This window comes from Morone saxatilis, unplaced genomic scaffold (assembly GCF_004916995.1).
Source record: "Morone saxatilis isolate NCDOM2014 unplaced genomic scaffold, NCSU_SB_2.0 Contig3, whole genome shotgun sequence".
Lineage (NCBI taxonomy): Eukaryota > Metazoa > Chordata > Actinopteri > Moronidae > Morone > Morone saxatilis.
Genome location: NW_023339873.1, coordinates 8695304 through 8720346, shown reverse-complemented (window position 1 = coordinate 8720346; position 25043 = coordinate 8695304). Strand labels below are relative to the sequence as shown.

At 38.2% G+C, this 25043-nt stretch overlaps 3 protein-coding genes across 52 annotated transcripts in view; all 3 read left to right on the top strand.

The window, feature by feature from the left end:
• Nucleotides 1-11868, top strand: part of fyna (FYN proto-oncogene, Src family tyrosine kinase a) — a 19364-nt gene extending 7496 nt beyond the window's left edge. Inside the window, exons 2-12 of the mRNA XM_035674391.1 lie at nt 224-480; nt 3283-3379; nt 4126-4224; nt 4453-4556; nt 4939-5088; nt 5232-5396; nt 5950-6129; nt 6566-6642; nt 7031-7184; nt 8899-9030; nt 10236-11868. Coding sequence (XP_035530284.1) covers nt 234-480; nt 3283-3379; nt 4126-4224; nt 4453-4556; nt 4939-5088; nt 5232-5396; nt 5950-6129; nt 6566-6642; nt 7031-7184; nt 8899-9030; nt 10236-10444 — 1614 coding nt within the window. The 5' untranslated portion in view covers nt 224-233 and the 3' untranslated portion in view covers nt 10445-11868. The remainder of the gene's footprint in view (nt 1-223; nt 481-3282; nt 3380-4125; nt 4225-4452; nt 4557-4938; nt 5089-5231; nt 5397-5949; nt 6130-6565; nt 6643-7030; nt 7185-8898; nt 9031-10235) is intronic.
• A 2407-nt stretch (nt 11869-14275) lies between these two features.
• Nucleotides 14276-16146, top strand: LOC118337399 (adapter protein CIKS-like). Its single transcript, XM_035674386.1, has 6 exons — nt 14276-14467; nt 14955-15043; nt 15137-15205; nt 15388-15492; nt 15581-15655; nt 15804-16146. The coding sequence occupies exons 1-6, from the start codon at nt 14293-14295 to the stop codon at nt 15972-15974; spliced, it is 684 nt and encodes a 227-aa protein (XP_035530279.1). The 5' UTR covers nt 14276-14292; the 3' UTR covers nt 15975-16146.
• Nucleotides 16147-17028: 882 nt separating this feature from the next.
• Nucleotides 17029-25043, top strand: part of si:ch211-266g18.10 (trichohyalin) — a 26020-nt gene continuing 18005 nt past the window's right edge. For 45 of the 50 annotated variants that reach the window (XM_035674425.1, XM_035674437.1, XM_035674424.1 and 42 more), the window contains exons 1-13: nt 17030-17454; nt 19838-20026; nt 20115-20198; nt 20292-20396; nt 20487-20642; nt 20831-20974; nt 21096-21239; nt 21481-21624; nt 21725-21844; nt 22050-22169; nt 22267-22311; nt 22406-22453; nt 22560-22586. In XM_035674425.1, coding sequence (XP_035530318.1) covers nt 17445-17454; nt 19838-20026; nt 20115-20198; nt 20292-20396; nt 20487-20642; nt 20831-20974; nt 21096-21239; nt 21481-21624; nt 21725-21844; nt 22050-22169; nt 22267-22311; nt 22406-22453; nt 22560-22586 — 1336 coding nt within the window. In that variant the 5' untranslated portion in view covers nt 17030-17444. Of the gene's footprint in view, nt 17455-19837; nt 20027-20114; nt 20199-20291; nt 20397-20486; nt 20643-20830; nt 20975-21095; nt 21240-21480; nt 21625-21724; nt 21845-22049; nt 22170-22266; nt 22312-22405; nt 22454-22559; nt 22587-25043 lie in introns of all 50 variants that reach the window. The other 5 variants (XM_035674427.1, XR_004797152.1, XM_035674459.1 and 2 more) reach the window with 5 other exon arrangements.

Sequence of the window (25043 nt, the reverse complement as noted above, 5' to 3'; positions counted from 1 at the left end):
CTCTGTCACATTATGTTCCTCTGTATAATTAGTAAGAGTTTCAAGTATCAAGTTTAATTTTGGCCTAATTGAAAGATTTTTCACAAGGCTCTGTGTAACTCTCAGAGGAAGCTCTGAAATAATGGAATATTGAATCATAATTTCCCCAATGGAGACCGCTTTTGAGCTATTATTTTACCTACATACTAATTCCATCTCTGTCTCTTCCTCTCTCCACCCACAGAAAGTAGAGAATGGGCTGTGTCCAATGTAAGGATAAAGAAGCAGCAAAACTCACTGATGACCGGGAGACCAGCCTCTCACACAACTCGGGGTACCGCTATGGGTCCGACCCTACACCGCAGCACTACCCCAGCTTCGGGGTCACCACCATCCCCAACTACAACAACTTCCACAGCGGTGCCTCACAGGGGGTAACCGTGTTCGGAGGAGTCCACACGTCCTCGCAGTCTGGGACGCTTCGGTCTCGGGGTGGCACAGGTGAGGTTGAAGAAGCTCTTTTGAATTTAATCTGAGAGTGCACGTAAGATGGTTCCAGTGCAAGGCAGCTGTTTCAAAAAACCAATAGGATTCCGTTAGTCCAGGTTTTTAAAGGCTGTAGTTGTTTTAAAAGAGACATTTTGTGATACTTTTTCATGCTAAACACTTACTTAAAATACTTATTTAGTGATATTGGCACAATGAAAAATTTTAGACCAACATATAACACACTCTTTTACTTTTACAGTTAATACAAATACAATTATTTGGGTGGTTTTGTAGCTCTTTAAAGAAATAGTTTGACATTTTGGGAAATACACATTTTTCGTTTATCTGTCCCTCACTCTCTGTCAGAACAGATACTCAAGGATTCAAGGTTTTTTACTGTCAATTACAATGCAGGTTTGTATAATGAAATGTACCAGATGTTTCCTACTCTTTTAATCAATCCTGCTGTCTATGCCGTGTTTTACTTGCACTATATGCGTGACAGACAGCAGCTGGTTAGCTTAGCTTAGCTTAGCTTAGCATAAAGACTAGAAGCATCTAGCCTGGTTCTGTCTGGAGGTGACAAACTCTGCCTAACAGCACATTTTATCTCATTTGCTTCATCCATACAAAACCCGAACTTTAAATTGCGGTTTTACAGGGGTTTATGTGCCGGATTATTTCTTAGAGCAATAACTTCCAGAACGTTACTCTGCCTGGCCAAGAAAAACTGGCTACTGGCTATAGCTTCATGCATTTAGCATTTTTTGCAAATTTCACGGCCACTGTAGTTTCTCCTTCACGCTTGGAAGTCTGAGCTGTATTCAAATGGTTGCAATCTTCAAGTTTACTGCTAGATGCCACTGATGCCTGCTGCACATTGGTCCTTTAAGACAGGGTGGCATTGTGAGGGGAAAATTCTGAATTATGTCACTAAATGGGGTCAAATTACAAACAGGGCAATTAAAGGAGAAATAAAATGTCAGTCTAAGTTGTAAAGCTGTACTTCTCTAAGGACCACTCACTGTCTGGCCCTCATCCAATATTCAGTAAAAAAGAGCTAATGTCAGCTGAATATGTTGACTGATCAGTATACAGTATTTGCCAAGTAACTTGTTATCACTTCAGACATATTAGATACTGCCAATCTTGGAATTTCACATTCCTCCCGTATTCTAAGTAAATATGTGAATCTTCTCTTGTGTGTGCTGATATTTTGGTGCTGTGGTACATTCACATTTCTGCAGAAGATGTATGACCACTGGCTGAAAGTTAATGGAAAACAGAGTGACCTAAATTATTGCTGGTACTCCGTGAGGCACATCTGATGACCATAAAGATCAGACATTGTGCTGAATAGTCCAAAAAGTGTTTCTGTGGCAGAGAAATGGGGTTTACAGTCTCTCACTTAAGATTTTAAAGATACATATGATGTGTGATGCATAAATGAACAGCATCTTCTTTCTTTGATGTCAACTACTTAGGGATTCTTCTTTTTTTACGCAGCTCAGATAAACACTCTGTGGAGTCAGCACCACTAGCTTGTATGAATAAGAAATTACTCCAGGAGGGCAGCACTGAGCAACATTTATATCTGAGACTTGGAAGAGAAGACTTGAGTAAAAAATAATAATAATTCAACACTTAAACAAGATGAAAACCTCATTTGAACCCTTTGTGAATACATCAACAGTGAGCAGTTCTGGTGATTGTAAGGTGTGTTTCGGAGGTCACTGCATTGTCAGAGAAATGTGCAGGGCTTTATTGCTGCATTGTAGCTCTGACTGTCCAGTGATGATTCAGATCGAATCAGAAAATTAAATCATTTTACAGTTTCAGGCTTATTAAGAGACACAGGGACTCCGGGGCCGTTCCAAATCACATCAGATAAATCTGATTGGCCTCACCATTCGTAGAGGATGCTCTGTCTGATGAGGCTTCAAGTCAGATTTGTTTTTTGTATGCAAAACAAAAGAGTTTTATTTGCATGTTAATCTTGTAATAATAGATTTTTTTGGATTGCTTTTTGCCCCCTTGGGGAAAGTGCAACATGCTGTACATACACATGTACATGTTTTTAGCTTATAAACCTGGTAAACGTATTCACCAGCTGCCAGTTTACACATCCGGCAAATTCAAGCAAACTGGCCAATGGTCCAATAATCACTCTCCTTTCAACTCCGATTTGGTCTCCACCAACTCCCGAGGGAAATATCAGACTCTGCAGTTGTTGTTCAACAGGTAGAATATAGTGGATTTATCAGAGCAACTGTCAGTCGCAGCTAAAAACAACACTTGCGAGACTGTTGAGATTAAAGCAAAACATTAAAGTTGCGGGCCGGAAAACCGAAACAATGAGCTGAAAGACACTGAATATCTGAGCTGAGGGGAACTAGAGTTGGGTAATAACTCCTTTCATATTACATGTAGTAGTCATTTGATTCATTAATATAAAAAATATAGATAAGTGCAGCTTGAAAATGAAACAAATTAGTTTTTGACCACATGAGAAAATTTGTTACTTATATGAGGATCTCTGCCAGTGAGATTTTTGTAAAAATAAACATTAGATGATGTCTGGTTGAGTGAATCTGTGAATTAGTTTGACTAATAACTTTTTTATAATAAGACATCTCGCAGCAGAAGAAGAGGGCAGTAATTCTTATTGCCATTACATAACAAGCAGCCCATGTGTTTCACAGATTAACAAACCAAACAATAAAACCACAATGAAAATCCCAACATAATTCTCCATCCATACTATTCACTTCTATTAACTCTAACCACTTCATGCCTTGTTTTGTTTTTCTGCAGGGGTGACACTGTTTGTGGCTCTTTATGACTACGAGGCCCGGACCGAAGATGACCTCAGCTTCAGGAAGGGGGAGAGGTTCCAGATCCTCAATAGCACGTAAGTATGAAAACATCTGCATGACAGCATTAAGGGTGGCGGTCGTGTTTTCCCTTTCTGTTTTTCGTCTGTTGAGAACGTTTAAATGCTACATTTGGAAATGGTAATCTTTTACAGGCAGAGACAGTTTCTTTGTTATAGATCTGATCTGGCTTATAAAGGTTATGTTACGTGTAAAGTCTGATATATTTGTCATATTTTAATGCTAACCTTCTGATAGTTTGCATCATAACCTTCATAGCTTCTCATCTAAATTACAAACACGAACAAATGCCTTGTCCTGCACCTTAGCTTGTTGAACAAGCCTTACTCCTCAATACCACTGCTAACAACTTTCCATGACATGTACAGCTCAAGTTTGTTTACTTTCTCTTATGTCACTATGGCACTCCTCGCCAGCCGGCTGAGACGAAAAGGAGCATTTCTGATATTTCCTCAAATCCTTCCCTTTTCTTGCTTTTAATTAGTAAAGACTATAAACATTACATTTAAAAAACACAGTGCCATTTTTGTTGACTGCAAAAAAGACTAAATGTGATTTCTGTTGGATTGTGAAGAGATGATTCACTGTAGGAGCACACACACACTAGAAAACACCTGCTTTTAATGTTTGTTTTGATGTGCTCTCTACTCAGCTCTCATCCTCAAATTTGTGCATGTCTGCCTAATGTGTAAATGTTGAACTGTTTCTCTGTTTAATCCAATCTGCCTCCATCCTCCATCTCTCTCTGTTCTTCTCTCCTCAGTGAGGGAGACTGGTGGGAGGCTCGTTCTCTCACTACAGGTGGAACTGGTTACATTCCCAGCAATTACGTTGCTCCAGTGGACTCGATCCAAGCTGAGGAGTGAGTGAAACTTTTTTTATACAAGTTCATATTCACACAAAGCCTCAGAGGCACCACAGCTTCATCAGCAGAGAGCGTATCATAAATATTTGAGAGCTTAGCTCACTGCCTTTTGTTAAACGTGGCATAGTGGCACATACAGTAAGGATAAAAGACAGAATATTTGATAAAAATGTTTGAACCAGATATTACACTTCATGTTTTCATTCACACTTTTTTTCCTTGCAGCTGGTATTTTGGTAAATTAGGCCGGAAGGACGCAGAGAGGCAACTGCTGTCCAATGGCAACGCCAGAGGCACTTTCCTCATCCGTGAGAGTGAAACAACCAAAGGTACTTTGATCGGGCAGCATCTAACATGCTGACATGTTGATGCTTTTAAAGTTAGGAGTGTTTGTGAAGAAATAAATATTTAGAAACACTTAATTGTGCACTGTGACATTCAAAGCAATTTACTTATAGGCAAACTTAAACTAAAATCAGACCAACATTGCAACTTAAAATTCAATTTTTTCAGTTTAAGATCATATTATTAAGTATGTACTTGCTCCATATTTATTGCCCTAAATCCTTTGCACAATGTGCTTTATATACACTCATTAATTCATGATGCACTCAATGTGTTCTGTAATATCTTGGTCTTGAGTTTTTGCTTCTTTTGATCTACTTGAATCCGTCAGTTTCATTCTTTATCCTTGTGTTGTCGATGTTCCAGGGGCCTACTCTCTGTCAATCCAGGACTGGGATGACATCAAGGGAGACCATGTCAAACACTATAAGATTCGCAAGCTGGACAGTGGAGGCTACTACATCACCACCAGGGCTCAATTTGAGACACTCCAGCAGCTAGTACAGCACTACTCTGGTGAGACTCTGCTTCAGTTATGAGGGGATGTAAAAGCAGGACCTCACATGCTAGATCTGCTTTCTGTCTCTTAAAATTACAATAGTATGTGGTTTTATACTACTTCAATATCATTTAAAATTCAAACTGTATGCTCGATCCAGCTAGGGCTGCAGGGTTGTGCTGCCGACTGATCGTGCCGTGCCACAAAGGCATGCCTCGTCTAACTGACCTGTCCGTCAAAACCAAAGACGTGTGGGAGATCCCGCGGGAGTCGCTGCAGCTCATCAAACGTCTCGGCAACGGCCAGTTTGGCGAGGTCTGGATGGGTGCGTATCTTTTTGACGTCGTCTTTTGGCACAAATGAATAGTTAGACAGCTGTGCGAAACATGCTGTATGTGTTGGATCATTGAAAACTAATACCCAGCTAATGTTACCCACAGGGAGGAGTGTTTGCTGTCAGTGATTTTATTTAGGAATTTAGATGCTGGATATATCTCTGCATGATCTCAGTGTCTGTTTTGGACATCCCCTGATTTCTGATTGGATTCAGGATCTGAAAGGGTATATATGGTATTTGTTATGTCTAATTAGGTTTCTCTGACATGGCTTATCTAAACTCAGCTCAGACACATGCTGTTTTAGTTCAGTTCAATAAAACTTAATTTGTCCCACATTGGGTTGTGAAATGCTCCATGTGTGCCGTATTTGCTGAGATCTGAACATGTTGTTGGTACCACAGACATGTATTAAATCAAATCCTATAATAGATTCTTTTTTTTTCTTTTTCTTTTTTCAGTTTTCAACTACAAGCATTTTGGACTTTGACTGTAAAATGTTGTTAGAATAGTTTTAAAAAAGTTTCAACTTCTTTTTATCAGGCACGTGGAACGGGACCACCAAGGTGGCGGTAAAGACTCTGAAGCCCGGCACCATGTCGCCCGAGTCCTTCCTGGAGGAGGCTCAGATCATGAAAAAGCTCCGACATGACAAGCTGGTGCAGCTCTACGCTGTGGTGTCTGAAGAACCCATATATATTGTCACCGAGTACATGAGCAAAGGTAGATGCTATTTTAAGCTGAAACTTAAAAAAGACACTATGAATATTGCATACATGCATTTGTGCACACACCTACGCAGTGTGTACATAATTTATACACCTGCATGGACAGTACAGTATGTGTCCTACTTCACAGCATGACGCTCCATCACATGTGCACATTCATGTACTGTAACAAGTTTATTAGAGTGATACAAACACACTTGGGGTTGTACGGGAAGGATTTGGGATTTTGAGATCTTCAGTTACCACAGCAATAACTAACAAATAAAAATCTGAGCCAAGTGTAACGTGTGGCAGGAATCCTAGAATTGATGTCACATTAGCTGCAACATTTTGCTTTGGTTGCTTTGATCCAAATCTGAGTTAAGATTTGGCAGCTGAAGATAACATGAGACAACAGATGCTAACTCATTTTTGATCTGTTTTTTTTTTAGGGAGTTTGCTCGAATTCCTTAAAGATGGAGAAGGACGAGGCCTCAAACTGCCAAATCTAGTGGACATGGCAGCTCAGGTGCGCTGCTGAAAACAATCCAAAATCTTGATGCTGTTGATTTGTTAGCAGAGCACTCAAAGAGCTTAATTCACTTTAATCATCTCCAGCTGTTTTCATTTCCATCTTGATGCTATGTCAGTGTTTACAGTTTCATTAGGAAAAAGGGCAGTATTTGAAAAGTTTGAAGTTAGGTGAGTGCACATGTAAACTGCATGCAGCACATTGTTAGGTACATAAATATAAATATAAATGTTTTTTTCAGTGAAGAGATGCTCCTCTTTTTTGCAGCCCAACCTCATGGCTCATAAAATGGCTGTAAATCTTCGTACAAATCTTGCTTAGCACAGATTTAATCACCTTGAAACTGTTAAGGGATTGACTGGAAAAAATAACTCAATTTTCCCAGGTGGCAGGAGGCATGGCATATATTGAGAGGATGAACTACATCCACAGAGACCTGCGCTCAGCCAACATCCTAGTCGGAGAAAGTCTGGTATGTAAGATCGCTGACTTTGGTCTGGCCAGGCTCATCGAGGACAATGAATACACAGCAAGACAAGGTATGCCTACAGGGTTGGGTTAAACAAGCTTTTCGTAAATGCATCACTCATTTTTTGTGTAAAATCTTTTCTATATTCTTAGTAACTATGTGTTAGTTTTAAACTAGTGATTTACTAAATGGGGCTGCATGCACCATTGAAACTTAAGGAATGTTAGAATGAAAGACTAAATGTGTAAATCGAATTACTGGGAAATATCATTTTTGAATAAATGTTATAATTTGTTTAGAAATCAGCTTATCTGGCATGATGTTAAAGTTGGTGGCAAAATGTAAAACAAATATAGGCAAAAAAAACAGGGCTCAAGTTATAGTGTAAATAGGACTTAATGAATGCATGGCAACATCACTTGCTGTTTACATCACTCACACTTTGGCCACCCTTAGTTGATCAGTAGAAAATGTGATGAAGCTAGTGCTAACATAACGCACATGACTGACATATTACATAAGACCTCTTTTACTCATATTTTAGCAGGCCAACAGCTTACGTTAGTTTAGCCGGATGGTTAAAGCTGCAGTAGATAACTTTTGTAGAAAAACTTTGACTATGTCAATGCTTGATTGGTTGTTTTAATTCAAACAAATGATTCTTGCAAATTCCATTAGGAGCACTAGGAGGAGCCAGAGGAACCTGATTTCTTCACACATCATCTGCCTCATGTATTACTGGACATAGTGAAAGTTCTCAGCAAGACAGTTGTGAAGTTATTTTTATAAACGCATTGCTGGTTTAATGTTAAATATTTAGTAACAACCAATCTCTACTTAAGAACGAGTTGTGTAACATTTTCCAGTGATTTGGTTATGTGTAAATTTCCACCTAGACTAGTTATAACATAACAACCTACAAACAGCTGCATCAGCTGTTAGCCACACGTTAAAGAGCACTTTTCATTCAGTGCTCCCAGTCTGGAGATATATGTTTTTTTACAGGACTTGTTGGAATATAGATTAATTTATGATTTGAGTATGTATCTGTTGTCTGACTTTAATGTTTGTGTAGTATTCTCTTAGTCCCCAACCACAGCATCTTCTAAAAAACCTCTTTGCCAGAGGAAAAAGTTGTTCCATTTAGCGAATTGCAAGAAACATTGTATATACACACACACACATATGCCCAAACACTACTTTTCAGAATAAGTACAGTAAATGAGCAGGAATTTATCTTAGTGACACCAGTGGAAAACCGAAGCACATGTGGTTACAGCATGGCACAAAGACAACAGTATATCCATTTAAGGGCACAGAGAGGGTTTAAGTGCAGCTCACGTTATACACAAATTCTGTCACTGTGTATCTAGTTGGAGGGATGAAGGGTATGTAGCCCTAGCCTGAAAAAAAAACATTGTTCTTGCCTGACTGTGTTGGCAGACTTGAACTACACCAGGAGGATTTCCAGACTTAGAGTTAGTCACTCTGTCAACATGTTCAGTCACTCATTTGTTAGCAATTTAAACATTTACTTGTTCAACTTGCCAAGTGCACGCTGAGACTGAGAGAGATAATGGAATTGTTCAGTTTTTTTTCCCCCTGGTGGGATGTTATCATGTCCTCATGTCTCTGCACTAATGAAAAATGAAAAACATACATACAGAAGAGACTGGCCTACTTACTCCTGCTTGAATTGCAACAATGAAATCACGAAAATGTTGCAGCAGTTTGAGAAAGTTTTGAAAATTAAAAATGAATCCTTTTTTTTTTTTTTTTTTCAGGTGCAAAGTTTCCAATAAAGTGGACTGCTCCTGAGGCCGCTCTCTACGGGAAATTCACCATCAAGTCAGACGTGTGGTCGTTTGGCATCCTGCTGACAGAGCTGGTGACCAAGGGCAGAGTCCCCTATCCAGGTAAGTGTGCTCAGCTCTGTGGATGTAATCACCTCTTTGTTCCAGGTCATTGCTTGTATTTGATTAATGCAGAGTGTGTGAGAGCATTGGAGTCTGCTGAGACACTAGCCATGGTTCTGTATGCTAAAAAAAGAGCAGCATGTTGCATAATGTACATTAGATTGTGCATTATGCAGAGCAATGTTCCCAGACTACTGTGTGAACATGTGAAATGTATTCCTGTTCATTTGCATGCACATTTTGAAAGCATATTTTAGTCATTAAATGAGTGAGCCATCCAAGTGTCCAGAGTGAGTTACAAAATAACCGAAAAGAAGAAAATTCTTAGTTCTTGAACTAAATAAATGATAAAATAGCAAGGGTGGAAAATAACTATTGCCGGTAGTGCCCTTACTGCTGTATTCGAGTAGTTTTTTTTTCACATACTTGGACTGTTAAAAATCAGTGATTCAACTTTGCTTTAAAGGCCTTGCTCACCCACGCAGCTGTTTCAATTACTCTGGCTGAATAAACCTCTAGTTAAGTGGAAGTTTGGTGAAGCTATGATGGCAAGATGCATGATTTCATCAAACTCTATGTAGTACAAAATCACAATAACAGTGTAATCTATAAGTAGAATGGAAGTAATCCTAATACTCAAGTAGGGCTGCAACTAACAACTTTTTTCCAAATCGATTAATGTGCAGATTCTTTTTTTTTTTTTGTCAATAAAATATCAAAAAATAGTGGGAAAATACCTTCTCATTTACGAAACTGAAGAAAGGCCAATATTTTGTCGTAATTGTAATATTAAGGATAGAAAATATCAGCATACATGTCAGCCATTAAACAAGAAATTCCAACTTGTTTGTTTTATGTTTGTGTTTGTTGAAAAAATGTTTTATAAAACATTTCAGACAGTATTTTGTCGTCAGATTTTTTTAAATCCTCAAATATTGATCTTATCAAATAGTTCAGCTGTACTTCTAACTGTACTGCTTAAATGATTTGGGTTACATTCTGCATTCTGTTTCTTTTGTTTTCTTTGCTGCTAAATAATATTAAATGTCATAACATTGTTTCTGTGAATGCAGAAACCTCATATAGTTATAGAAACAAAACTGAATGAGCTCATGAAGAAGGCAGTCAAAATGAGACAGTGAAGTGGGCTTACTATTGGGTTTTCAGCCACAGTTGCCTTCATTTCTCCACGTTCCTCCCTCCAGGCATGAACAACCGTGAAGTGTTGGAGCAGGTTGAGCGAGGCTACCGGATGCCGTGCCCGCAGGACTGCCCCACGTCCCTGCACGAGCTCATGGTGCAGTGCTGGAAGAAAGACCCGGAGGAGAGGCCCACCTTTGAGTACCTGCAGGCCTTTTTGGAGGACTACTTCACTGCCACTGAGCCTCAGTACCAGCCGGGGGATAATCTCTGAGCACGCTGCCTTTCATCTCATGTCATTTCACTGGCATTCCACTAGAGGGAGCCAGACTCCACCTGTTCTCTCTCTCATCCTGTGGCTGTGACGATCTTAAAAGCTCATCGACTGACTTCTTGACTTCCAAGCTTCATACAAACAGGGACGGTGCAGCTCTGACAGCATACTGACTATCAAATCAATTCAAAGGATGTTTTGGAGGGGGGGCGCTGAGATGACTGAAGAGTTAAAAAATGACTGCCATGGATGAACGAGATGAGTTGTGTTGTGTAACTTGTACGTAGTGTAAATATAAATTGCTTGTTTACTTATCTCTGTTTTGTTTCATTTTATATTACTTTTGATATTTTGGAAATGTGTGGATTTTTTTTTTTTAATCCAAGGTCTAAGTAATTTCAGATTTACGGCTCGTAGAGAAACGTGTGAGGCTCACAGTTGGTAACAAATCGTGACATAATAATTGTAGGAATGGTAATAGTTAGACATCGTGGACCAGGTATCTCGGAAGGTTTTTCTGGAAGTCCACTGACCTTTTTTACGAGGTTAATATAACAATACTGTTCTCCTCTTCTCAAGGAACTTAGATGTACTATAACACCTGTTCTTGCCTTTTCATGTTTAGTAATATTCTTATAATGTAAGGGAATGCCTTCATGCTTTCTACACACTAACTTAGTGCATCATGGACTCTTCCACCCAAACCTGTATGCCATCTGCACTAATATTAAGTGCATTCATCGCATTTCAGCTTCAGCCAATGATTTTTAGATTGGCTTAAAGTAACTTTTAGTTCCTGCTTCTTGTAGTTGAAAAGGAGGCTGACTTCCTCTCCAACTGCAACCATTGTTTGGCTGACTGCTTATTATACTGGCAATATTTTAAAATGTATGTTGCATTATTGTATGGCAGCAGGCTGTGTAAGAAATTCTGCATCGTCTTTTCGCTTCAGCAGCCAAACAAACAAACAAACTGCCACTCACATGACGGGAAATGAAGGATGCATACCTGTCTTTGTCCCTCCATAATGTGTTTCCGGAGATAACATGTTGTTTACGAGACCAAACATGTTTATTTCTTTGTATTATTTTGCTTAACATTTCGGCCAGTCTTATGTGACGTTAAGATTACATAATTATGTGATATTTCCAGGAAAATCTGTAGCTCTGGATGACATTTTATCATCATGAGTATCCAACTTCTCTCTGTGGGGGAGAAGGTGCATTCCAGGACTAGACACCATTTCTGTGTGTATTTAAGTTTCTTTTCACGGGTGGAAAAGTGAGCAAAAAGTAGTTTTTGAATCACTTTGTTTTACCCTAATTCTGTAGATATACAGAAAATGTTTTTGGTCTCTGCATTATTTATTGTCTCTGTCTGTTACTTGTACACAACTGGTTTTGAAATAAACAATCTTGCCATCATTGTCCTGTGGACTTCCATACAATTAACACTGAACACGTAACTTCTGGTGTGAGATCTTACCTGTTAACTTCCTTCCTCCAAAAAACACACCAGGCTTCATCTTTTCTAACACCAGGGGAAAACTGACATCGGAAATCAATCACTTAAAAGCAAATGGACTCTTAACTGTGGTGTTTGTGGAGTGACTCATTGTGGTTTTCCCTCAGGCTGAATTCAACACTAAGACGACATGACTGAACTCAGGATATATGCAAATCACATACTTGGTCTGCCCAGAAACTGGAGAGCAGTTTACCGCAAACAGCGATGATTAATTTAATACCTGTTAAATTAATACAATTGTTTCATCCTGGTTTGAGCTTTTATAATTGTTTGCATATTTCTGTTCTGATAACATTCAACTGGAATTTTGTTATAAATAGTAATATATATATATAGCTCTCTTAACCACATGAGAGCTTTATTGAATTATAGCTCTTATCTTATTGTTACTCCCATGATTGAATAATAGTCCTTCATTCATCATTTTAACAAAACTTTTTTTGATCAGTAAATTCCTTAGAATAAGACTCTAACCTTCCTGGCTGATCTGGCTGAGCAACATAAACACTAGATTCTTGGCTCTGATTGGACGCAGCTCAAGCAGTGAAGAATTTGCATATAGCAGGCTGTAACACACACAAGCCTCTGCCCCCACAGGAGTTTAAAGAATCCAGCAGAGAACAGATAAGTCATTGTTACTCTTTCTTTTTATGCCGAGTCCTCTTGTCCTGGTATGTACAAAAACCTTTTATTCAAGAATAATTTGATATATATAACTATATATATATATAATAAGAATAATCCACTTAGATTTTGCTAGAAAATGTCTTTCTGACAACTTGAAAAGAAGGTAAGTAACATTTTGTTTTGCTTTGTCTGTTACTTGCAGGACTATACTGGAGTAATCTGGTTAAGATGGATAAATCTAAAAAAGTGTTTTTCAACACAAATAAATCAGAAAATTCTCCTCGACTTTTGAGCCCTGAAGTCGCAGTAAACCAAATATTTCATGCCAATCCACAGCGTGCTACATTCATACCAAGCTGTTGCATGGGTGCAGATTATTTCTGCCAAAAAAACCCATGTAGAGTTGGCCAAGTGAATCAAGAGTTTAGTCAGCCTGCTCCTGCTGCACAGCGTACAGACCTGATGCCGCACAGAGAGCCAGAAGGTAGAGGATCAACTCCTGCCAGGATGACTCTCCATCATCAACCACCTGATGCCTGTTGCCCTCATCCTGCAGAAACCAGGGAGGGTGACAAGAGAGGAGAGTTCTGTTTATGGGACTATGGACCAAACCAGTGTGGAACAACAGGGCCTGCAAACAGAAGTGTAACTAGGTTAGGAATACAACCAAAGAATTGAGTAAAATTTGTATTTGCTTTAATGTTTATATGGGGTAAAATCTATTTTCTTATATTCAGGGAGGAGGATGAATACAATTCTCAGCTTCAGAGTGATGAGGAGGATCTTGAGCTTCCTTTGCCGCTAAGATCTGATGATGAGTTGCAGCACTACAATCCCTTTGTACCTCCTTACCAGTACATGCACCACAATGGTAATGGAAGTATATTTAATTATAAAAGATGATGCCATTAGCAAATTAATAATTATTCTTCAATTATTTAGTGAAGTATAAGTAGCAACACAACAGTGTCACAAAAGTAAGTATTTAATTAGTGAATTCCAAATCCTACACATATTCTTGTATTATGTGCAAAATGTACTTATAGTATTAAAAGTAAAAGTAGTCCTTTCAGAATTGCATTAATGTATATTTTTGATTATTATTACTGATTTAAAAGTACTTAATGTTTTGTATTTTGATGTTCTCTCTATACTAATGGCGTAATAGAAAATGGGAATAATTCAAGTACATAAAACTGTACAATAAAAACTGTATTTTTATTATTATGTAAAAAACATTACTTTTATTTGGCTGATCAGTAGGGTCTATTTGTGCTGGCAACCTCCTCCTCTCTATCTGGTGGCTTTTTTAGGCACTTTCTGCCTATCTGGACAGATTTGCTGTCACACAGAAATGTTTAAACTATATCCACAGACCCTCATCATACAATGGATGTCAGATATTATCACTCTGCAGGAAAAGGCCATTACAACTTCAATCCAGTTAACAGATACCCACCTCAGCCAAGTTACCACTCTGCTCCTTACCAGCACAAAGGACACTGGGATGACCATCAAAACTGGTAAAAAAATAAAAAAATAAAATGAAAAATGAAAAATGCAGTGAGCCAAGGCTGCAACAGTCTGTACTTTGCATATTACACAGACCCATCACATGTCAGCACTGTTAAACAGACAATCCTTTGTTTGTTTGTTTTTCTCTCTGCTTCAGGCTGCAACGTCATGATAACTTTATGAATGACGGCATGGCTCAGGGAAGTGTCTCAGTAAACGTGCCTCAGTTCTCAGTCCCCCCTGTGCAGGGTGTGGCACAGGTCAGCGTGATGAGCCCAAGCTCAGCTGGAGCAGAGGCGTCCATCTCACATCCACATGAGAAAAGAAGAACAATCAGTCTGCCCGACGTGTGCCGTGAGTCACTTTATCCACTCATTTTGAAAAGAAGGTACATATGTTTTCATAGTGTGGTTTATTTTGGCAGCTCAATGAGTGTTTGGGAAAAAATAATTGCTGTGAGAACAAGAGGTAATTATATAAGGCAATTAATAGTATTTATAGCCTTATCAGCCTTTAATTTTGAATTACGTTCAGCAGTGTTGATTCAATTTTATTATTATTATTTGTGAGGCTGTTATGTGGTGTTGTATTGGATTGCAGACATTGTAATGTGTTTGGTACAGGGACAAAATATTAGAAACATTTTTTATTAAATATTTACAATAATTAAATTAAATACACTTCATACTACCACAAAGGACACATAGCAGTAAAGTCTCAATTAAAACTTCAGGACAGGTCAATACGGGTGTTTCTATTTTTGTAGAATGTAAAATGGAACCAGTTACAAAAGGAAAACATCTGAAATTAAATTTAATGTTATGATCTCTTCTCTTCTCAGGAAACGTTTTTATAACTTATTCTTTGGACGTTTCTACAGAGATAGTCCCTTTTGTAGACTTCCTCACAAAGCAAGGTTTTCGAGCAGCTGTAAGCTTCATCCTTCTCACTCAAAAGACAGATATTTAAAAAAAAAAAAACATCACATTTGACTCACTTACATCCCTGAATTTAATTTCACAGGTTGACTTATATGACAACCCCATCAGGCGCATGGATATCAACAAGTGGAAGGACAGTTACCTGGAAGATGTAAGTTTGCTATATATTATATATTGTTATATTATCAAATAAAGAGAACATCTGAATACATTTAATAGTAGTTTAATAAATATTCCATATTGCATGCTTTGTATCTGTTTTAACTTCACACTTTTGTATTGCAGTTCTCTTTCCTGGCAGTAAATGTGTCTAAAACATATTTTTACTAACAGCCTTCAAACCTGATCATCATCGTCATCAGTCCAAAGTATAAAGCTGACATTGAAGGATCTGTTGTGGATAGCCATGGTCTACACACTAAATATATTCACTCCATGGTGAGAATGTATCTGCTCTTTTAGTTTAAATGAGACATGATTCTGAGTGGACTAACAGGTACTTCAATTTTAAATCAAACTTTTCCAGATGCAGAATGAATTCATCCAGCAAGGCAGCTTGAATTTCAGATTCATACCGGTTCTCTTCCTCAGTGCATCCCAGGTCAGAAAGAATTTTTGTTTAATAACTAAAAGCATTTTTTACTCTGAGGTTTTGCAGTTACTCATATTTTTTGTACTCTTTTGTCATTTCCCAACATTTTTCTCCGTTAAACCTTTTTCTTCTGCAAAAAACCCCCATGTATATGCAGAAACACGTCCCAAGTTGGCTTCAGAACACACGTGTTTATCGCTGGCCGCAAGACACAGAGGATTTAATACTGCGGCTGCTCAGGGAGGAGAGATATGTTCCTCCTCCTGTACCTATGGAGCTCACCCTCATCATCAGGCCTGTGGCCCCCAGCTCTGCAACTACACTGTGAAGACACACCTGTATTCATGCTTGTGCATGTTTCTCAAAGATTTGTGCAGCCTGTGTATTTTAAAATCTCATAATGTATCCATTCTAAGTCATAAGTCATGTCAAGATGTTTCATGTCTATATGAACAGTTGTTTGTTTGACAGATATCAATAAAGTTTTCCCTGTCATATTCAAGCTATGCAGTGTCTCTTGGTCAGTCCACCACTTCTACATCGAGACTGAAATATCTCAACGACTACTGGAAGAATGAAACTTTTATAAAACCATTCCCCAGAGAATTAATTCTAATGACTTTGATGAGCTTCTCATCAGGTTGACATTTGTGGTTTTAACATGAAATATGGTAGCCTAAAGACATTCATGTCTCCCTCAGGATGAATTTAAATCACTTTGTGATCCCTTAACCTTTCAACTAGCACCATGATCCAATAAGTAGGTTCTACTTTGATTTAAACTGACATTCCCATCAGTTTCCCATGTACTAACTAAAGTATGCTAAAGTAAGATAGTGAACATGTTAAGCATCATATCTGCTCAGCAAGTTAACATTGTCATTGTGAGCATGTTAGAATGCCGTTGTTATATATATATATTTTTTTGGTTCTTTGGTGAAGTCGTTTATTATTTTGGAAACATGTTTATTTTGAAGCTGCAACCTAAAACCTAAAAATGTGAGAACGTAAAAAGAAAGTGATAAGTAATAAACAAAATAAACCACAGAAGCACCAGCGAGGAAGAGGCCATAACGGAGGATAACGTTTACTTGAGCTGCTGGATAGTGAACCTTTTTAAGGACTGTTTCCATCTGTGTTGTTGTCCATTCCTCATCTTGGGCACCTGATTTGTTCCAGTTTAGTGGACAGATTACCCCACCAGTAGGGGTGCCCAGCTCAGCCAACTGATCTTGCAGACATCCCTTCGACCGCCAAAAAAGGCCTGCCAGAGCAGCTGGTGTGCAGAGCTCCAGCTAAGAATAACCCGGACCTTCTGGGGGATAAAGTTACCTTGAAGCCACCCTGTGCTGTGCTCTGACCTATACCCATGTGAGGCACCAATAACACTGGGTGGGATATTCTGTCAGTTTGCCCTCACCCTACCCAGCCCTGTGCTTAGCTTGGCTCTTTGCTTCCCCTGCGTCGCTTTGCTCTGCCCCACCATCCCTAGACCCCCCTCTGCAATGCTGCCACACCGGCAGCTCCAAATTCCCCAACCCCTGTAAAACTTATAGTTTATCTTCAATTTTCCATTTTCTTAATTTTTCTTTTAATCTTGGAGAAGTTCAACCTGTGGATTACATGGTTCAGGAAACAAGACTGTGGAAATGGAATAATTGAATAACTGGGACTTTTTTTTTTGACAAGTGAATGCTGATTGGATTCATACTGAAGCTGTGATTTTCCATTCACTTCTGCATGAGGAGGCTTTGCCCCCAATTTAAAGGATAATACCTGAAATTGTCTCCATATCACCATGGCTGAAGGTAGGACTGTTACACCTGCATCAGCACTGAAATTAACAACTATTTCTGCTTGTTACAATATAAAAAAGCCTAAATAATATATGTAAGAAATAAATGTTTTGATAGGGTGTGTCCTCCAAGGAAAATGTGTTGAAAGTTGGTTGCTATAAATACAGGATATCATGTAGCCAGAGTATTAGTATTGCTCTCCTGTGACAGACATGGCTGTTGCTGGGGCTGACCTCTGGTTTTCCAACAACACTCTATCTTTGACATATAGGAATAAGCTTATGTGACCTGTTTAAATTAGTGGTATTTGACAAGCAAATCTTTTGTTTGATGAACCTCAAGGCCTTACATGGGTTAAGCAATAACAGGCAGTTTTCATGTAGATTCAGTATACACTTGTGATGAAATACTGACACCACTTGTCTATCCGGAATAATTCCGCTGACTGAGGGGACCGTTTTAAGTTTTCATAACCCAGCATTTGTATATGAGGAAGTGAATCATGAGTCAGGCATGCTCAGAGCTCATTCACAGTTAGAAGGTGTCTCTAACACCTTGACACCCGTTCCAAGTACATCAGAGTTGCTACACACACACTCTGTTAGTGGATGATTGCGAGGATATGGTATTAAATGTCACAAGAATTTTCCACTGTACTAAACCGGTGGGAATCATGTGCATATATGTCTGGATTACCTATCTGATGAAATGAGAATGACAGATCTTCTGATCTTTAATCGGACAAGATGTTACCAACTGAAATCTTATAAAATGTATTTAGATCAGGACACAACACTATATATATACAAAATTTACTACTGCTAAATGTTACACCCGACCATAACATCACAGACCTAAACATGTGGGCGCTACGGTCTACCAGACTCCATTGACAAAACAATTTTACAGACCATCATAACATCAGGACTTCATTCAGACTGGACAGAAACAAAATAAAACTCTGTCTTTGTTAGTCTTTTAACTGTTCCGACAATCACCAACTGGTTTGGTTGAAATAACTCCTTAATTCACAGACGTAGATGAGAAAAACAACCATTTCAGTCACTTTCCTTAGTTGCACACTGAAGAACTAACATGCATTAACATACATGCACAGCCAGACTGGAGAAGTAAACAAGGCACAGACAAACCGGGATAGCAAGACAGGCGGAGGGAGGTTGACGTAATCATATGTTCATGAGACCATTACTCCACTGTATCTTTCCATTGCAAATCGTTGTTTGCTGCTATATATAAATGATATATATATAACCTTTAATCGATTTAATCAAATTCACATAATCCCTCTGCATCAGGAAGTGAGTTTACATATTGATGCAACACACAGACATCTCATAAATGTCAGACACACCGTCTCCGTATAAAGTTTAAATCCTTTGATCACAAAGGAAATATTCTTCACCTGCCTGTTTAAGCTGCAGTGTGTTATAAATCATTGTTTATCAATTACTGAACCGCATCCTCAATTAAAGGCCCTGAAAACATATTTTCTCCATAGACTTTTTACTATGAGCAATGTGGTCTGATGTGAACATACAATTTTCTGTTGTTGGAACAGTTTTGATTTTTGTTTTTTATCTTGATCTGACCTGGGTCAGATTCAGTTTGAACATAGTGGTCTCTTTCAGTGCACCACTCAATCAAAAGACGATGACAATTGTGTGATTGTTTGCTGGTGTTGCCAGCATTGTCAATGAAATGTGATCAAACCACACCTGGACAATGTTTTTTTTTTTTTACATAAACAAGCATTTTTCATTCATAAAAATATTATAGTAAGTAAGTAAGTAAGTAAGTTTTTATTTATAAAGCACAATTTAAACACAGCTTTATCACTACAAAGTGCTTGTACAGAATAAATTCCTATGAATTCCCTATTATGATAGAATTGTGACCAAGATATGCACTGAGTATGACATTTTACTATTAAAAAATAAATATGTCAGCTCTCTCTGGAAGACAAATATTTAATATTTTGATGCATTTCTATGATTCACGGTGCCCCGGTTTGATTCCAGCTCGTGGCCCTTTGCTGCATATTGTCTGCCCACCCTTCTTATGTGTCTTAAGCTGTTGATATCCAATAAAAGATAAAAAGTTAATAGTTTAAATAATTGGTATTTATGTGCCATATATTGTCCCTGTTGGTATATTGGTATTAGCTTTAATAATTACGTATGTGCTTTGAATGTGAAGCTACACTGTTATATATAGTAATAGTATATAGTTATTTAACATTATTTAGTAAAAGGACAAACCAAACATCTTCAGTGAAGCAGAAAGTTAAACCAAGCAGCAAAGGTTTGATCAGAACCAGAATGTTTTGTTGAGTTCTTCGAATGACTTTAGTATTTTTTTGGTTTTCCACATAAAGGAGCCTCTTCCGCAGCCACTGGGTCCAGTGGAGCAGCACCACAGACGGGGGCTCTCAGGTCCAAAGGTCTAGGGCTCCTCGGGAAGCTGAAAATGTCTGCGGAGCTGCTGATTGCCCTGGCTGCTCTCCTGTCCTGGGTGGTGGTGGGAGTGGTGATGTTTGATTTTGTGGAGTACAAAGCAGTCCCTGGTAGGTCACAAATACCTAAAAATGTATCTTTTCAGAACTTCAATCATCAGACATGCGTAATTACCACTATGTCTGTTATTATCCTCAGACATTGAGCAAATCATCACTGACCCTGTTCAAGCTGTAAATGACGCTGTTGATGAAGTATCCAGTCTGCTCAATAAATTTCAAGGTACATAAGAGATACAATCTCGTGCAAGCCACATGTTTTTAGTCGTGTTGAAGCAGGTATCGTAATATTTGACTCTTATTTCTGGGCCCCTAGAATGTGCACCTGATTTAAGTGACCCCACGTCTGCTGTTACTTACGCTGCTGAGGAAATATCGGAAGCAAAAGATGGATTTGTTCGCTATTTTTCAGATGAGGAAGGTATGAAAACACACTCATACTCAACCAGGAGAAAAGTTTAAACATACATGTGATATAACTGTGACTAACAATCTCTCTCCAAAACCCCAGGGAACTTCTACCTCAGCTATGTTGACCCTGTGGTCATCGGTAGACAAGCTTTCCACTCAACCAATGATTTCATGAGTGGCGTTGTGGGCTCCTTCAGGGATACGCTGTGTGCTATTGTGGATACTGTTTTGGACACTATATTGGATATAAATACAGGTATGTATTTCTTATTGTAATACCAATCTCTGACTATGGAAATTAATTTAATTTAAAGAAGACTAATCGATGATTGTTGATGATGATTTGATTAATTTAAGTAAAACTGTACTGCTTGTAACAATTCTCACCCCGTTTGATTATTAATAAATTAATTCTTACCTTACAAATATCTTTGGTTTTCTCAGGAAAAACTGACCTTAGCTACATTGACCCTGTGGTCATAGGCAGAGGTGTCTTCAGTGTTATTAATGAGCTTATGTGTGGAGTGGTGGGCTACATCCGGGATGTGCTCTGTGCCATCCTGGACACTATTCTGGATGTAGTGAAAGGTATTTACTCATTTAACAACTATTTAATGTGTAACCTCTTAACAGCTTAAAATGACTATTGAACACAGCATACAGTATTGATTTGACATATTTTTCCTTTATACTTGTTTGTTTTTCTCAGGAACCACAGATATTAGCTTCATGGACCCTGTGGTAATTGGCAGAGATGCCTTCAGTGTTACTGATGACACTGTGAGTGGAGTAATGGGATACAGCCAGGACGTGCTCTGTGCCATCTTGGACAAAATACTGGATATAACAAAAGGTACCTGCTTCATTTTTTAACCGTTGTGTTATTTGTGGCGCAATATGTATGTGTTGTTGGATCTTTATCTGTTGCCTAAATTCACTAAATCAACATTATTGCTCAATAACTGTTTGCTGTTTTTGTAGTAAAAACTATGTATTAGTCTTTAACTGTCTTTTCAACTGTATAACAAGAAACTATTGATTTCTGTTGGATGAAGTCAGTGGACTTTGGCCTGAATGTATGTTGTTCTTCTCAGGAAACACTGACGTTAGCTTCATTGACCCTGTAGTTGTTGGCAGAAATGTCTTCAGTGTTACTAATGACTTTGTGAGTGGAATAGCAGCATACGTCCAGGGTGTGCTCTGTGCAATCATGGATGTAATACTGGACACAGCACAAGGTATAGTATCTGTCATGGCTTTTAACCTTCACCTGTGTGTGCCTAAACTAAACTGAAGCCTGCAAACTGCAGTTTTCATTTAGACTTTTCTGTTGATTAGGCATCCAGGATGCTGTGGGATTCAGCCCAATGTCAGCTCTGAAGGGAACAGCAGAAATCATCACAGAACAGATAAACATGCTCGTGAGCTACGTCTCCACAATGCTGGTCGGCGAACAAGGTCTGCTTTAACATATGATGACAGATAATTTACATATCAGCTACATCACTGTGGCTGGTGGCACTGTGTTTATATTTGTGATTAATAAGTGATTACCTATACTTGTCTCTGAACTAAGAGATGTTAATGTAAGAAACACTAAACAATCTGAAGTTGTATTTTGTACAGTAGCTTTACCTCACTTTCTGGTGTGCTGATGTTTCAGGGATCATGCCTGAAGTTTCCCTTGACCCCATGAAAGTTGTGGAAGATGCCGTGTTGGAGTTCACAGACAAGAAAGATTTGTTATTGGCTTACATGTCAAGCATGGTTGTTGGTGAACAAGGTATGTTGCTTCAGTACTATTGATTGGGAAACATAAAAATCCATAAAATATACTGATACCGGTGATTATTTTACCATATTTTCTTCTCTTGTTTTAGGTGAACCTGTTGCCACACCGGTTGTAAATATAGTAACTGAAAAAGGTTCCACTTTTTATTAGAGTTTTAATACATATAAAAGCATCTTACTAGCCTATGGCTGCAAACTAAAATGTGTCTTTTTGTTCTTTTTGTTTAGATGAAACTGTAGCTCCTCCATCTGATATACATTTAGTAAAAAGGAAAGGTAAGTAATGACAATATTTTATTATTTTTTCATGCTGTAACATTTATTCTTAAAAAATAGTAATATACAATAATAATTGTCTTTTATTATCTTCTACGAAATGTAGGTGAATTTCTGCCACCTTTTGAAAAAGGTAAGAAAATACCACCATTTATTGCAATACACTATAACGTTTATTTTGGACAGGTGCGATGTGTGTTGCCAGCAAATAGTGGCCTTTTGTGCATGTTTGCATTGATTTTTGTTTTTCTGACCACTTTGTATGAACTGGTCTCAAGTCTGCCTCATGTCATGTTCAGTGTAATACAGCAAGCCTGAAGAACGATGAAACTGTATGTCAGTTTTGTTTGAATAAACTCCATTTTGCACTCATTACGGACTACGGCATGAACAAATATGCATCATAACCACTGTATACTTTTACTGTAATAAATGTCTATATGATTTGGTGACTGCATTTCTCCCTCTGTTTGTCATACTGACCGTTTGTTGGATGTAACATGTTATTGAACTCTGCATTCAAGTTGGTTTTGTTCCAGTCATCATAAATTCTTCTGATATATTGAGCATGAAAAATCATCTTTAATATGTGTCCTTTAGAGTTGCATTCCTCTGTTGACTTCTCCTGCATTGCCCAAGCATCTTCTGTACAACTGACTGACTGACCAGCTGCCACTTGTATTTCAACAATTTAAACATCTGTGATATCTGGATTGTTCATACTGGATGACGTGTGTTTTCGTGTGGAATATTTCATTTTTATCTTTGCATGGAATCATACACCACATGTTTCAATGGTTAGCCTTCAGAATATTATTTATTGCAATATTATTTATTAATGGCTGTACCAATTTTGGGTAGTAATATTTGGGGAATTGATGATAAGAGGAAAACAATGCAATTAAAGGACAAGTCTTGGAATAGTCTATATCTTTCTTTTTGTCAACAAATCACAAAGACTAAAACTAACAATTAATTGATCCAACAAGTCTTGTATGTGTGTTGATATGTCCTATTTCTTCGTGCCATCATAGACAAGGCATGTTGATTGTAATGTCACACTGATAAAAATGGCAATTCTTTAATTAAAGCATAGTGTAAATCCCACATTAATAAAGTTTCACATGCTCTCCTGACAGGCTCTTTAAGATGATTGAACTGATTGTCTTAGACAGTTAGCATTTTTCTGTATTTTGAGCTCCTCATTAGCTGGGACATCAGCAATTATTGGCTACTTGACAAATGATTTAGTTGTGTGTTTCTGCAGTTAATGCCGCGAGATGATGACCTTGATCATCAGGAATTCCTCATCAGGAATTCACTTCCTCTGTGAAAGTAAGATTAGTCCACCAGCTGTCACAAATTGCCATAGAATGAACTGGGTTTCCTAAATACTTTTATGGGGGACTAACTCTAGTTAGTCACACTATAAACAAATGTAGAGAAACCTGCTAGCCTAGCAAAATTAAGGCTATAATCAACCCATAATGTGAGACAATGCAGTATTTACTTTTCTTTTAAGTAAAGTTTGCTAAGAAGTACCCAGCTGTTTCAGGAGGTTACTGAAAATTAAACTATATTATACTTACATGTGTAGCAGGAAGGAACTTCAAATGTTAATTTCATTATACCTTGTTTGTATAATGATAAATAAATATATCTGTGGCACATTTTTAAAGATTTACTTCAGTAGAAATAAATGGGCTTGGGGATAAGTCGTAAAGTATTGAGAGACAAACTGCTGCATTGTTGGTTTTGGTCATTTCCTTTGATTTGTTGACAGTAAGATTAATTTTAATGATAAAGCAAAATGGGGAAATGAATGCATTCAGCATGTGGTGTGTGCTATATAATGTTATAAATGGTCATTGTCATTGTTCCCATTTCACCGCATCACTCTGTACCTTAAAACAAGATTGGAGCTGCATTTCTGTGTAAAAAGCCAAAGCTGTGAAGGTCAGATAAGACAGGTCACATGAGTTGATGATACAGTTACAGAAATTATGAACGCTGCCAAAGACGAAGCTGCTTCTGCTGCAGAGTTAAGTGAGGCCCCAGACTCAAAGACTGAGGAGGAGGAAGTTCCCACTGAAGCTACCAGTAAAGCAGATGAGAAAGAGGCAGAGGAAGATGATGGTATTCACACGGTTTTTATTTAATAGTCACATTCATTAGTCAGATTGAAGATACAGTAAGAGGCACTAAACTTTTTACTATCACATCACTAGTGAAACATGTCGACCTTGTTGAAGAAACAGAGCATGAACCATCACTGGAGGATGAGGGAACCCTCGACGATGACAGCAAGAAGGAACACAAAAAGGAAGAGGCAGAAGAAGTTACTGAAGAAGAGGAGAAGGAGGGGGAGGAGAAAGAAGATGAGGACGGTGATGGTACAGAAGACGAGGAGGAATTAAAAACAGACGATAATGAAGAACAAAAAGAGGGAAATATTAAAATTCAAGAGGTTGAGGTAGAAGAAGAGGAGGAAAAGGAGACCAAAGCTGGAGAAGTTTTTGTAGAGGAGGAAGAGAAGGAGGAGGAGGAGGAGGAGGAGGAGGAGGAGGAGGAGGAGGAGAACAAAACAGAA